This window comes from Entelurus aequoreus, linkage group LG06 (assembly GCF_033978785.1).
Source record: "Entelurus aequoreus isolate RoL-2023_Sb linkage group LG06, RoL_Eaeq_v1.1, whole genome shotgun sequence".
Taxonomy (NCBI): domain Eukaryota; kingdom Metazoa; phylum Chordata; class Actinopteri; order Syngnathiformes; family Syngnathidae; genus Entelurus; species Entelurus aequoreus.
Genome location: NC_084736.1, coordinates 27,511,359 through 27,526,099, shown reverse-complemented (window position 1 = coordinate 27,526,099; position 14,741 = coordinate 27,511,359). Strand labels below are relative to the sequence as shown.

Here is a 14,741-nt window from a genome sequence, read left to right as displayed (position 1 = left end):
ATCATTGTAGTATTGACTATTTATGGCTCTTGTACTTGGTATCGTTACAATCAATGTATGTATAGATCCACCCACTTGTTTACATTCAGGAGTGCTAGCTTGCTATTAGCGGATAGCTATTGTATCCTCCTACGGTGCGTAGTGAAACATGTTTAGCTTGGGATGATACTCGTAAGAAACTTACTTTACTTGTCGCCATGGAGACCAGGCTTAGTGATTAGGAAGTAGCTAAAACATTGCCGACTGCGGATGGATGTTAGCCGCAAGCTATGTTTTAAAGCACCTCTTGTAGAGTGGCGTTTCACTGTTTCTAACTTCACATTTATCGTTCGTTTTTAAGCCAAAACGCGTCCGTTCTCCCTCTTATGTCTCCACACCGTGTTTGCTTGCAAGTACTTTGTGCGTGTGCGTTGACGAAAATGCGCCTCAGCCTCAGCTCGTATTACTAGCAATGCCACGACGTGACGACGGTGCACCGTAATGTCTGTAAAAAAACAAATAATACCCGTATTTTTCAGTGGCAGTATAGTACCGTTTCTAAGTCATTAGTACGGCAGTACTTTATTAGTACCAGTATACCGTACTAACACTTTTATATGCAACCTTTCCGGTTTATAAACTTTTCTATCACACCAAATATGCCTCTGTGTACAAATGCTTTATTCATTCTCCGTAACACAGCAAGCTTTAATTGTAATGAGAAAGGCCTTTTCTGGAAAAATATGCCAAAGTGGACTTATTTCACAGCGGAGGAGAAGACTACCTCTTGTTCAGCGGCGCTTCTTCCAATAGCACACACACGGCCCCTCTCCTCATCCCCCTCCGTCTGTTCCTTTCTCTACTTTAGTGATGTTAATGTACTGCAAGTGGATTTTACTTTTTAAAGTCTTCATGATTGTAGCAATATGAATGTGAAAGTTAGGGATTTTTGGGATTTCTGATGGTTTGTGAGGGCACATAGGAGACTTCAGAGTGTGTGTGTGTGTGTGTGTGTGTGTGTGTGTGTGTGTGTGTGTGTGTGTGTGTGTGTGTGTGTGTGTGTGTGTGTGTGTGTGTGTGTGTGTGTGTTTCTACTCGTATGGATTCTTCATTTATCAGTTCAAACAAGGTTTGTAAGTTTTACAATATAACTAAAACGATTCTTACTCACTAAACCGTCCCATGTGTGATGTCTGTAAGGGTGTTCTTATACGTATTTGTATGTGCTATCGTAATGTAATGAGGTTAGTGTCGTTAGCATTAGCTAATATGCAAACACGTTTACCAGTGTCTGTGTTAGTACTATTAACTTACAACAACATTCTTTTTGTATTGTTTTCAGTTTCACGAATTCCTCAGTAAATTCACCAAATTGTCACCGTGGTGTTATTGAGTCTGACGATGACTTCTGTTTTGTTTGATAAGCCGTTTTACTGCCCTGCTACAGAGATCTTTTTGGCAACAATTAAGGTATGTAAATAAACATTTACAGAATAGAACTTATTTCACAACGTATATATCTGCAGCTTATAGTCCGGTGCGGCTAATATATGGGAATATATGTTCTTCTTCTGAAATGTAGTGGGTTAGGCTTATATCCTGACTATAAGTACTTACTTTTTTCCTAGGCTTTGAACCCTCCGGCCTCTAAAACGGTGCGGCTAATTTTTGGATTTTTCTTCACTGACGGTAGGCTACAAAGTAAATAGTTAAAAAAAAACAAGCAAACACTTTATAGGTGTGATATTGTTTGTGCTATTGCGCCAATGTTTGGACGAGTTTGCTAACCACAGGTGCTGCAGTGGCTGCATTGCCCTTCTGTTCAGACTTTTTATTGTTAAACCTACCCTAAGTACAGTTGCCGTTCCGTCTTTTAGTCGTCCATAGCGTTTCTACTTGTATGGATTCTTTATTCATCATTCCAAGCAACGTTTGTAAGTTTTACAATATAACTAAAACATTTCTTACTTAGTAAAGCGTCCCATGTTTGATGTCTGCAGGAGTGTTTTTTCATGCATATTTGTACGTGCTATCGAGAGCACTAGCTAATATGCTAACACATGTGTCTGTGTTAGTATTATTACCTTACAACGGCATTCTTATTGTATTGTTTCAGTTTCACAAACTCCTCAGTAAATTCAACAAAACGTCACTGTGGAGTTATTGAGTCTGTTTAGCTGACTGGAGAGCTAGCTTCCGCAGCTAGTGGGTCCATGACGATGACTTATGTTTTGTTTGATCATCCGTTTTACTGCTCTGTTAAAAACCCCGTTTGGCAACAATTAAGGAATGTTAAAAAACAATTACACAATAGAACTCATTTCACAACGTATATATCTGTAGCTTTTAGTCTGGTGCGGCTAATATATGTGAAAATATGTTTTTCTTCTAAAAAAATTTGTGGGTACGGCTTATATCCTGGTACGCTCTAAAGTCCGAAAATGACGGTAGTTGACAATAATAGTTTATTTATGATCATATTTATACAATATATTGTTTGTCTTGATATACAGGGAGGTTATAGAACACTGGTTGTCTTTTTTGGGTGTATAGTTACCTCTTGGCAGCTTATACTGATATTTAAATAATGAAGTTGCACACTGATCTTAAATACTTGACACATTTTTTCAATACAGTAGTAAATTTACAATTATATGGGTTCATTTTTTATTACATTTTTATTTTTATTGTGAAAATTCTGGTATGGTGACAACCCTACCACAGTCTCTTCTGTAGATATATGCAATTATACTGTTTTGCTATAAGACATAGCACATCTATTTAACAGTAAAATATGCTAATAAAAATAATTGTAATTAACAAAAGTCCCTCTAATTGGCCTGGCTCACAACTTTAACGGGCTTGAAGACCTCGCCTTGTGTCGTTGTGTTGATTTAATTAAAATTCCAATGCAAATTGGAACCTTTTATCGCATACCTTGTCTGCACTTTGCTACATAATTGTTTTAATTAAATACATCCACAGGCTCGTCTAAATTAGTATTTGTTTTGCGACATCCAATGCGCTGACAAGCGTCGCAGTCATATTGTCGTACACAAAACAGCCGCAGAAGAAGAAAAAAAAGTGGACAAAATAATGTTTTTGAAAGGAGACGCTGGAGGAGGACTTACATCCATCTTGCCGGGACAGTCTGGGTAACGAGGGTCTTTGGGAATGTCACACAATGTTCCTTCTCTCACTGCAGACAAGAAAAAAATGGTGGTTATCACTCCCGTATGGACTCCAAATCCAACAACAGATCGTCAAACTTGTGTGCGAGAAAAGGGAAAACACCAAAAATAAGGACGGTAAAAACCGTGGATTTTACGATAAAAACTGGCGACGGAATTTTACTGCAAATTTAGAGTAATTCGCTGGATTTCACATATTATTATTGCTCTTACTTCAAACTTTTTTATAGTTCTTCTATCTTATTCGAACCGGCCAAAGAACCCCCACATATGTTATACCGTCAGAAAGGTCTCGTTCGCGCCGACGAAGGTACTTTAAATTGGGAACATTTCGTGTTACCGTGACTACGCTATTCACGAACAAAAAAAAAATGGGTCAATTTAATGGGTACATTCATTTTAATGGACGATTGCTCTGAGACAAACGCCAACAAGACAAGATGACCTCCTCTTGTAGCTCAGCCATGCTTTCACATAGCTCGGTGCTTAACGACTCATTTTGTTCACACACTTGTCTACTTTATTCCTGGCTAAGAAGTTTTGACGTCCAATGTTTGGTTTTGGCTGGATGGCCATCGGAAGGAGGCAAGCGCCATCGGCCTTCCTCCATTAAAGCGGATGGCGTTCACTCTAATTTACAAAAAAAATCTTTTTTTTTTTTGTGAACAACCTGTCCTCACGGCCACATCTTTTATCCCACTGTCATGTGTTTCTGTGAATACGTCGACACACATGTCCTCTCTCAGAAAATGTCACTTTTGTGGAGTTCATTAGTCCCATTTGGCTTCTGTTGGCCCTCAAAGCCAAGAAAGGCAGCTAAATCTCTCATTGACTCCCATGTTGGATGTCGGCGCGAAAAAACACAAAAATTCTTATTTTCCTACTCGCTCTAACTCGGCCATTTCTCCACTTATCGGAAATCTGAGAACACCGGAACGTTCCTCAAAGCCTTGAGGCGCTCATGGTTTTTACAAAAAGTCGATATCTAGAAGCATTTGCCCACAATCAGACTTTGTTTGGCATGAAATTTTTCAACAAATCCTAGATAAACTGCTGTCATTGTGTAATGGTGGTCATCCATCTTTTTCCATTTGAGTCGGGTCACGGGGGCAGCAGACTAAGCAGAGAAGCCCAGACTTCCCTCTGGATATTTTACAGTAAAATTCTGATGGCTGAGCTGACCATTTTTACCGTATTATCTACAGTTTTTTTTACTGTGTACACTAACATGGACTTACCAGCCCGTCATTAAGTATTACGATCCAATACAAGAGCTGCTTAAAACATCTGCCTTTATGAAGATATAAATGCTCATGTTTGATGAAGCTGTCAGTGACGTATATATTTTGTTTTTGTCTGTGTTTTCGTCTTAATTTCCTCATATTTCTTAGTTCCACTTCCTGTTTCGCATGCTACCGGCTGCAATTTCACCTTAGTTCAGAGCGATTGTCCCATTTTGCCTTAAAATATATATATATATATGAGCCCCTGCCTCGAAATAAATGTTTGCCTTGGTGCCCTTCTAACTTGCCTTGGTGCCCTAAAATTTGAGCCTTCCTTTAAGGCAACACTTGCCTTGACCTTAAAAAGTAAAAATTTGAGGCCTGGAAATGTGTAAATAGTCACAACTACGTGGGGTCACTTTGTATTACAAAAAGAGATCGTCTGGTGCAGCTTTTATATGGGAAAATATGTTTTTCTTCTAAAAATTGAGTGGCTTATATTCGGGTGCGCTCTATAGCCCGAAAATGAAGGTAGTTGACAATAATAGTTTATTTATGATCATATTTATAAAAAAAATCTTGTTTGTTTTGATATACAGGGAGGTTATAAAACACAGGTGACCTTTTTTTGGCGTATATTTACCTCTTGGCAGCTGATACTGATATTTAAATAATGATGTTGCACACTCATCTTAAATACTTGACACATTTTTTCAAAAATGTTGTAAATTTAGAAGTATATGGGTTCATTTTTTTATTTTTTTTATCATAAAATTCTGGTATATAGTAACATCCCTACCACAGTGTCTTCTGCAGATATATGTAATTATATTGTATTACTTGAATAATTATAAGACATAGCAAATACTGTCAATACGTTTTGAGCAAATCAAAGACTTTCAGTGAGTAAAAGGTTTAAACATTCTGACAATCCAATTACTATTAAAAAAATACAATTTTTCAGTATAAAATGGTTCAAGTCAGTGAAAAATGTTTATAGTTTAAATAAGGATTTTAAAAAGTCTATGTTATTTCTTTCTTTTCTGTTTCCTTTAAAATCAACAAGGATACAATGTCAGGCAGAGATGTTATCTTTTTATTTTATAGATAAATGATGCTATTTGTAGTCACGGAGCAGAGTGAGAGGGGGCGTAAAATGTTTTCTTCCTCCTCGGGGGCGCATATCAGAAAATTAAATGAGCAGCACTGTACTATTGGGAGGTATGCAATCTCTGAGTGCTTTTTCTAATTATTATTATGGTGATATTTATGATTAAATAACGCAAGTGAATGTAATAAAATCCTTCCAATGAAGTCAAGCATATAGACAAAACTCTTGCATTTAAAAAAAATCTTTATTTGAATAACAATGTCATATAAAAGGAAGGAAAACAAAACAAACATTACTTAAAGGAGAACTGCACTTTTTTATACACACTGCAAGTATAATATATAATATAGAAAAAGACACTTTCATAACAATATGTAATATGTACAATATACACACTGCAAGTATAATATATAATATAGAAAAAGACACCTTCATAACAATATGTAATATGTACAATATACACACTGCAAGTATATATATCATGTAGTAACAGTCAACTTCATAACAATATGTAATATGTACAATATACACATTGCAAGTATATACAGTATATAATGTAGTAACAGACACCTTCATAACAATATGTAATATGTACAATATACACACTGCAAGTATATATATAATGTAGTAACAGACACCTTCATAACAATATGTAATATGTACAATATAAACACTGCAAGTATATATATAATGTAGTAACAGACACCTTCATAACAATATGTAATATGTTGTGTATACACACTGCAAATATATATATAATGTAGTAATAGACACTTTCATAACAATACGTAATATGTACAATATTTACCGTATTTTAGTTATTTTAATCATTGTCGGAACTAATTATTTGACGCATTTATTTCCCTTTCCATAGGAGCGCACGTCTGACTTCTGGCAACAAACCCTTCCGGATACAAAACGCATGTATGTGTTTGAATTATTGGCAGATTCTGTAATATACAACGAAGACGACTATTTTTGGACAAATGAGGATTCACAACCTTATATTTTTGAAGTTGAATATACTGAGGATGAACTACTGCTTGTAGAAGCCAGCATGAAGGAAGGGTGAAACATTGGAGCAGACGGAAGCCGGGAGAGTGAGGTGAAAGTGACTCGAAGCTGCAAAATATGGAATTTGAAGCCATGCTATTTTGACATAAATGGAGTGCTTACCCAAAAAAAACGGGAAAAACGTCCCAGGCCAGCTGGACCAAACACACAGCTGTCCATCGAGTGAGTCACTTTATATTGATCATGATACACGCACCACGTCATGCGTGTTTAATTACAACTAGCTAGCTGTGTACAAACAAAACATGAAAAAATACTTTACATATAATGTAATATGATTGTTCAAGTTTTTCGGTCAGTACAGATTGGTGTCTTATCGCAGTGCTGTGCGTTACAAAATCAAACGTGTTTCGTGCTGACGTAGAAGCTAGCTTATCTATTGCCGTAGTTAGCTTCTACGACTAATACCGTAGCACGCCATGTGCTAGTATGCTATAAACAGAGTTCATCAGTGACTTCAGTCTAAACGCAAATGCGACCCGAATGTGACCTTTTTTTCACCAGCTTTAGGCGAGCTACGTCACTCGTGTGCGCCGGGAAGGACGCAGTCGCCAGCGGCAGTGGATACTTCATCAAAACATCTGGTTTCGGTTAGCAAAGTCTGTTTAAAACGACCGAATTTTCGGTGCATCACTCGTGAATAGTACGCAAATAATAGGCTGTATGTAACATATGAATATATATTTTGATTCCGAAGAAATAGGGATTGTTGAAAGACCGTAAGTGGTGTATTTTGTGATGATCCGTTGCCTGGATCATGTTTTGTTCTATTAGTTTGACTCCCTCAGTTCTGTTTTCAGCACCCCTGGGTTTGTGTTTTGGTTACCATGGGTGCTGATTAATTTCACCGGCCTCTGATTTATGTTCGGGGTGCTCACCTGTTCCTGGGCACTAATCAGAGAGCTACTTATTCCTGTTTTTCGCCACACACTGTCTGGCTGTCTTATTTGCTTACATGCAGCAAGTTACAGTAGGGCGTTTATCCTTTGGATCTCTGAGCTAAGCTTTGCCTTATGCTTTTCTTGATAGCTATTCCGTTAGCTCCCCGTGCTATGGGCACGCTGTATTTTTGTATTTTGAACTACTTATGGACAATAAATAATTTTCTTACCTGCACCCTGCATCCGGAGTTTCGTCTGCATCTTGGGAGAACGACCCATGCATAAACATGCGACCACATCGTAACAGTATTTGCTTACATGTGAGTTGAAAAATAAAGCTAACGTAGATCCACGCCGATGTCCGTGTCAGTCATAAAAATATTACAACCCTCCCAAATATATTAAACTATAAACTGTACATCTATCCATACACTATATTACTTTATTTTGATGTAAAAACACCCATTTTTAAGGTGTTGCAACTTGCATTTTATTTTGTAGCAGTAGCAACTTCCTCCCGGTCAACTTCCTTTGTTTTCACTTTATCGAAGTGCACATGCAAGTGACGTCGAGGCCACACTGGGGCCTGTGCGCATTTACACTGGAGTCTGATGAAGATCACATTGTACTTGCAGTGTAAACAGTCAGCTGGGAAAAATCCGATCTCCAAAAAATCAGAGTGGTGGAAAATGTGGCGATAATATTCCTTGATTTTATTAAATCAACTATTTGTTCATGACATCCGTGGCTCACTAGTGCAACAACAACGCCGGAAATGTCTCCCATGACAAACCGTCCGACCGAAACTCCCTAATAACTAAAGTTACTTGGGTGAATAATGTAAACTCACTACACCGGTATGTTTTAGCGCTTCCATAGCGAATCTACTGACAGATATGTTAGACCTTGGTGCTACTTTATACTAAAAATGTCAACAGCGGAGGATGAATGTCCCATAACAAGAAGATAGAGAAAAAGAAGGAGCTTATTGATGACAATGGCGGACGTGCGCAAATGTTCAAGATTTATGCAGATCCCAAACACACATCAGCAGGTACCAGAAGGTAAGAAAAGTTGCTTTTGCATAATATTGCGAAACAAAACGCCAGATAATACGTATAATAGGTGCCATTTTGGGGTCCTTATACACACACCATAATAACGCCGTATATTGAAGCACAGTACGTCTGACTATGGTAGCCGTAATGCTCCGACAACCCATCAAGCGGTGCGACTTCGTAGCTTACCAAAGTCGTACTAAAACATTTTGGCAGATTTTTGAGCGCCGTGTGTAATGTTCTATATTTTCAATGGAACTTTTCAAATTTCGGTGTTGCTTACATCTTGCAGTCCACACGTATCTCTTATGTGTGACTGCCATCTACTGGTCACACTCATCATTACACCATGTGCCAAATAAAATAGCTCCGTGGTCGGTAAGCACAACCAGATTTATTCCGTACATAAGGCGCATCAGGTTAAAAGGCGCACTGTCGTTTTTTGAGGAAATTAAATTATTTTAAGTGCGACTTATAGTCAGACATATACGGTCAGCTACACTATATTGCCAAAAGTATTTGGCCACCCATCCAAATGATGAGAATCAGGTGTCCTAATCACAGGTGTATAAAATCAAGCACTTAGGCATGGAGACTGTTTCTACAAACATTTGTATGGGCTGGGCCAAGTGTGTGTGTGTGTGTGTGTGTGTGTGTGTGTGTGTGTGTGTGTGTGTGTGTGTGTGTGTGTGTGTGTGTGTGTGTGTGTGTGTGTGTGTGTGTGTGTGTGTGTGTGTGTGGGTAATACAGGCCATTTGAATGGGCTGCTCTCAGGAGCTCAGTGATTTCCAGCGTGGAACTGTCATAGGATGCCACCTGTGCAACAAATCCAGTCGTGAAATTTCCTCGCTCCTAAATATTCCAAAGTCAACTGTCGGCTTTACTAAAGGAAAATGGAAGAGTTTTGGGAACAACAGCAACCCAGCCACCAAGTGGTAGGCCACGTACACTGACAGAGGGGTCAGCAGATGCTGAAGCGCATACTGCCAAGACTTTCTGCACAGTCAGTTGCTACAGAGCTCAAAACTTCATGTAACTTTCCAATTAGCCCACGTACAGTATGCAGAGAGCTTCATGGAAAGGGTTTCCATGGCCGAGCAGCTGCATCTAAGCCATACATCACCAAGTCCAATGCAAAGTGTGGGATGCAGTGGTGTAAAGCACGTCGCCACTGGACTCTAGAGCAGTGGAGACGCCTTCTCTGGAGTGATGAATCACGCTTTTCCATCTGGCAATCTGATAGACCAGTCTGGGTTTGGAGGTTGCCAGGAGAACGCTACATTTTGGACTGCATAGTGCCGAATGTGAAATTTGGTGGAGGAGGAATTATGGTGTGGGATTGTTTTTCAAGAGTTGGGCCTGGCCCCTTAGTTCCAGTGAAAGGAACTTTGAATGCACAATTCCATGCTCCCAAGCTTGTGGGAACAGTTTGGAGCGGGCCCCTTCCTCCTCCAACATGACTGTACACCACAAGGTCCTTAAAGACATGGATGACAGCGTCTGGTGTGGATGAACTTGACTGGCCTGCACAGAGTCCTGACTTGAACCCGATAGAACGCCTTTGGGATGAATTAGAACGGAGACTTGAGAGCCAGGCCTTCTCGACCAGTGTGTGACCTCACCAATGCGCTTTTGGAAGAATGGTGGACAATTCCTATAAACACACTCCGCAACCTTGTGGACAGCCTTCGAGAAGAGTTGAATCTGTAATAGCTGCAAAAGGTGGACCGACATCATATTGAATCCTATGGGTTAGGAATGGGATGGCACTTCAAGTTCATATGTGAGTCAAGGCAGGTGGCTAAATACTTTTGGCAATATAGTGTATGTTTTAAGCAAAGGCTCCGTGGTATATATTGCAAGTCCAGGAAGTGGCGTGGAGCGATCGTATATTTGAAATATAAGCAATATATTCCTCACAATCTTTTACTATCCATGACTCTTCTTTCTTCCTCTCCACCCGCACCTTCTCCTCAGAGCCCTGCTGGACCCAATTAGAGAAGCTCCGCCCCCACCTAGTGCCTCATCAGTCACGTGGTCTCATTAGCATGATAGCCATTCAAAAAAAAAAATTCCTTCAATGCCGCCTTTAGATCTTGTTTTTTATCTTTTAGCATGGCAGGACTGGAGAAGTGACGCTAATGAAAAAGCTGACATGGCGTTAAGCTGGTAGGAGGCCGTCCATCATCATGATTTAAACAACGTGTCGCGGGGACGCACCTGAGTGCTTCCAGCGCGGCGTGAGTGAAGGCCGCGCTCTCTGAATGGGCGATGTGTCGTGAATAATGTCGGCCGTGTTCCGCCGGCGCGGGCGGCGAGTGCTATTTGCGCATCAATTGTGCACGGAGGTGGAAAAGTAGGCTCCGGCTTGACAGTGTCGGCCCCCCGGAGGAAAGTGCTTCTCAAATTGCTGTGCTTTGAAAGTGGACAGGTGAGATCCACCTGAGGGGCTACATCTTTATTTGACATTCTCAAGGTGTGTGAGCGAGCGGGCCAAGTGTGTGTGCGTGTGTGTGTGTGTGTGTGTGTGTCAATCCCACCTCTTTTGCTTGCAATGCTGCGCTGGAGAATCTGCTCCACCCTCCCTGCCATGTCCGACATGTTCTGGGCTATGGCCTGGATCCGCTCCACCAACCCTATTGGCTGAAACCTGACACACACACACACACACACACACACACCCACGCACACACACACACACACACACACATTCTTGTATTTTTTACCTTCTTGAGACATAAAATGACTCCCTCTTTAGGAAAACCCTTCCTAGATATATATAAAGAAGTTTATTTACAACATTAATAATATATACATACTATGCACATATTAAGAAAAACTTATAAAATTGTGACTTTTGTCGAGTAAAATTATGACTCTTTTCATAAAATTGTCAACATTTTAAGCTTTTCTTTTAAAATTGCGACTGTTATTGGGTACAATTCCAACTTTTGTCATAATAGTACACAAATGTTCAGTTTTTCTTGTCACATTTGGACTTGCGTAGAGTAAAATGACGACTTTTATTATAATAAGAAATGTTTAAAACTTTGGCAATGTTATAATAATAATCGGAATTTCACTTGGCAAAATAATGACAAAAGTCATCATTTTACTCCAAAAATTTCACCATTTTACAATAACAACAAAAACATTGGCAATATTTTGATAAAAGTCCGAATTTTGTATGACAAATGTCACCATTTTGCATTTAAAAAAGTAATAATTTTACATAAAAAATTAATTTTACGAGAAAATATATGAGTCGACACATTGTGAGAAAAAGACTGCTTTTATTTTTTTATTTTTTGTTTGTTTGTAATTGGTTTTTAATCTTCATTATTTACTTCAAGTTATACAGTCTGTCTCTATATACATATTTATTTAAACAATTATAAAATAATTTTGGCCAAAGGGGCCACATTTTTATTTCTTACACACATTTGTTATTTCGTATGTTGGCCAGAGGGGGAGCACTTCAAATTTTTACACACACTTGTTATTTCATATGTTGACCAGAGCGGGAGCACTTTTAAAAGCGACACACAGTCAATTTGAAAAATCACTCCTTTTTGGGACCAGCCTCATTTTGATATATTTCACCACCAGGGGTGCAAATGAGACATTCTCTATTAGATGCAATGCTTTTCTGTATTGGGACCATGATTTATGTCATCACTTGTGCACACCTCCTTATATGGAAGCTACTTTTACTTGTTGATGTCTCAAGAAGGGTAGAAATACAAGAACACACACACACACCCACACACACACACGCATTATTGTATTTGTTACATTCTTGAGACCGCCGAAAAATGCCTCCCTCTTTAGGACCACCCTTTCTAGATATATAAAGATGTGTATTTACAACATTAATAATATATACACTCTATGCATATATTAAGATACACTTGTGAAAAATTAGTTGGAATTTCACAAGAAAAAGGTCACAATTTCACAAGAAAAACTTATAAAATTGTGACTTATGTCGAGTAAAATTACGACTCTTTTCATAAAATTGCCAACAATTTAAGCTTTTCTTGTAAAATTGCGACTGTTATTGAGTACAATTCCAACTTTTATCATAATATTGCACAAATGTTCAGTTTTTCTTGTCACATTTGGACTTGCGTTGAGTAAAATGACGACTTTTATTATAATACTACCAAAATTCTAAGAAATGTTTAAAACTTTGGCAATGTTATAATAATAATCGGATTTTACTTGGCAAAATGATGACAAAAGTCATAGTTTTACTCCAAAAATGTCACTATTTTACAATAACAACAAAAACATTGGCAATATTTTCATAAAAGTCAGAATTTTATGACAAATGTCACCATTTTGCATGAACAAGTAATCATTTTACATAAAAAAGTAATAATTTTACGAGAAAATATTGCAATATTACAGAAACAGACATATGAAAAAAAAAGTGGACACATTGTGAGAAAAAGACTGCTTTTAGTTTTTTGTTTTTTTTTGTTATTTGTAATTGGTTTTTAATCTTCATTATTTACTTCAAGTTATTACAGTATGTCTCTATATACATATTTATTTAATTTTTTCAATTTGAAAAATCCCTCCTTTTTGGGACCACCCTCATTTTGATATATTTCACCACCAGGGGTGCAAATGAGACATTCTCTGTTAGATGCAATGCTTTTCTGTATTGGGACCATGGTTTATGTCATCACTTGTTCACACCTCCTCATGTGGAGGATACTTTTCCTTCTTGATGTCTCAAGAAGGGTAGAAATACAAGAACGCACACACACACACATGTACACACACTCACACACACAAACACATTCTTGTATTTGTTACCTTCTTGAGAAACAAAATGCCTCCCTCTTTAGGACCACCCTTTCTATATATATAAAGAAGTGTATTTACAACATTAATAATATATACATACTATGCACATATTAAGACAAACTTGTTGTGAAAATTGAGTTGGAATTGGAAAAAAAGGTCACAATTTCACAAGAAAAACTTATAAAATTGTGACTTTTGTCGAGTAAAATTACGACTCTTTTCATAAAATTGCCAACAATTTAAGCTTTTCTTGTAGAATTGCGACTGTTATTAAGTACAATTCCAACTTTTATCATAATATTGCACAAATGTTCAGTTTTTCTTGTCACATTTGGACTTGGGTTGAGTAAAATAGATAGATAGATAGATAGATAGATAGATAGATAGATAGATAGATAGATAGATAGATAGATAGATAGATAGATAGATAGATAGATAGATAGATAGATAGATAGATAGATAGATAGATAGATAGATAGTACTTTATTGATTCCTTTGGGAGAGTTCCCTCAGGAAAATTTAAATTCCAGCAGCAGTGTACAAAATTGTAAAAAGTAAATAATGGGGGTATAAATGGAGACAAAATAGAAAAATATTACAATAGAATAAAAATAAAAAGCAACGATGAGAATAAAAATATAACAGTAAAATAAGAATATAACAAGATAAACTAGGCAGTAGTGACCATGCTATGAAAAAGTATTTCACTGTTATTGGCAGCACGGTGGCAGAGGGGTTAGTGCGTCTGCCTCACAATACGAAGGTCCTGAGTAGTCGTGAGTTCAATCCCGGCCTCGGGATCTTTCTGTGTGGAGTTTGCATGTTCTCCCCGTGACTGCGTGGGTTCCCTCCGGGTACTCCGGCTTCCTCCCACCTTTAAAGACATGCACCTGGGGATAGGTTGATTGGCAACACTAAATTGGCCCTAGTGTGTGAATGTGAGTGTGAATGTTGTCTGTCTATCTGTGTTGGCCCTGCGATGAGGTGGCGACTTGTCCAGGGTGTACCCCGCCTTCCGCCCGATTGTAGCTGAGATAGGCTCCAGCGCCCCCGTGACCCCGAAGGGAATAAGCGGTAGAAAATGGATGGATGGATGGATGTTTTGCATCCCCTGTCATCCTAGTACCCCCCTCCCCCCCCAGAGAGGAGTTGTACAGTCTAATGGCGTGTGGGACAAAGGAGTTTTTGAGTCTATTAGTCCTGCACTTGGGATGAAGCAGTCTAGCACTAGACAGGCTCCTCTGGCTACTGACAACGGTATGCAGAGGGTGACTGGCATCATCCAGGATGCTCACTAGTTTTTCCATGACGACTTTTATTATAATACTACCAAAATTCTAAGAAATGTTTAAAACTTTGGCAATGTTATAATAATAATCTGAATTTTACTTGGCAAAATGATGATA

General features: G+C 38.4%; 1 protein-coding gene across 1 annotated transcript in view; it reads right to left on the bottom strand.

Annotated features, from left to right (window-relative positions):
- The window catches only part of LOC133652725 (alpha-1,6-mannosylglycoprotein 6-beta-N-acetylglucosaminyltransferase B-like), a 651,209-nt gene that overhangs the window by 127,605 nt on the left and 508,863 nt on the right, over positions 1–14,741 (bottom strand). The window contains exons 4-5 of the mRNA XM_062051777.1: positions 11,058–11,167; positions 3,111–3,178 (exon numbers count right to left, since the gene is read on the bottom strand). Of these exons, the coding sequence (XP_061907761.1) occupies positions 3,111–3,178; positions 11,058–11,167 (178 nt within the window). The remainder of the gene's footprint in view (positions 1–3,110; positions 3,179–11,057; positions 11,168–14,741) is intronic.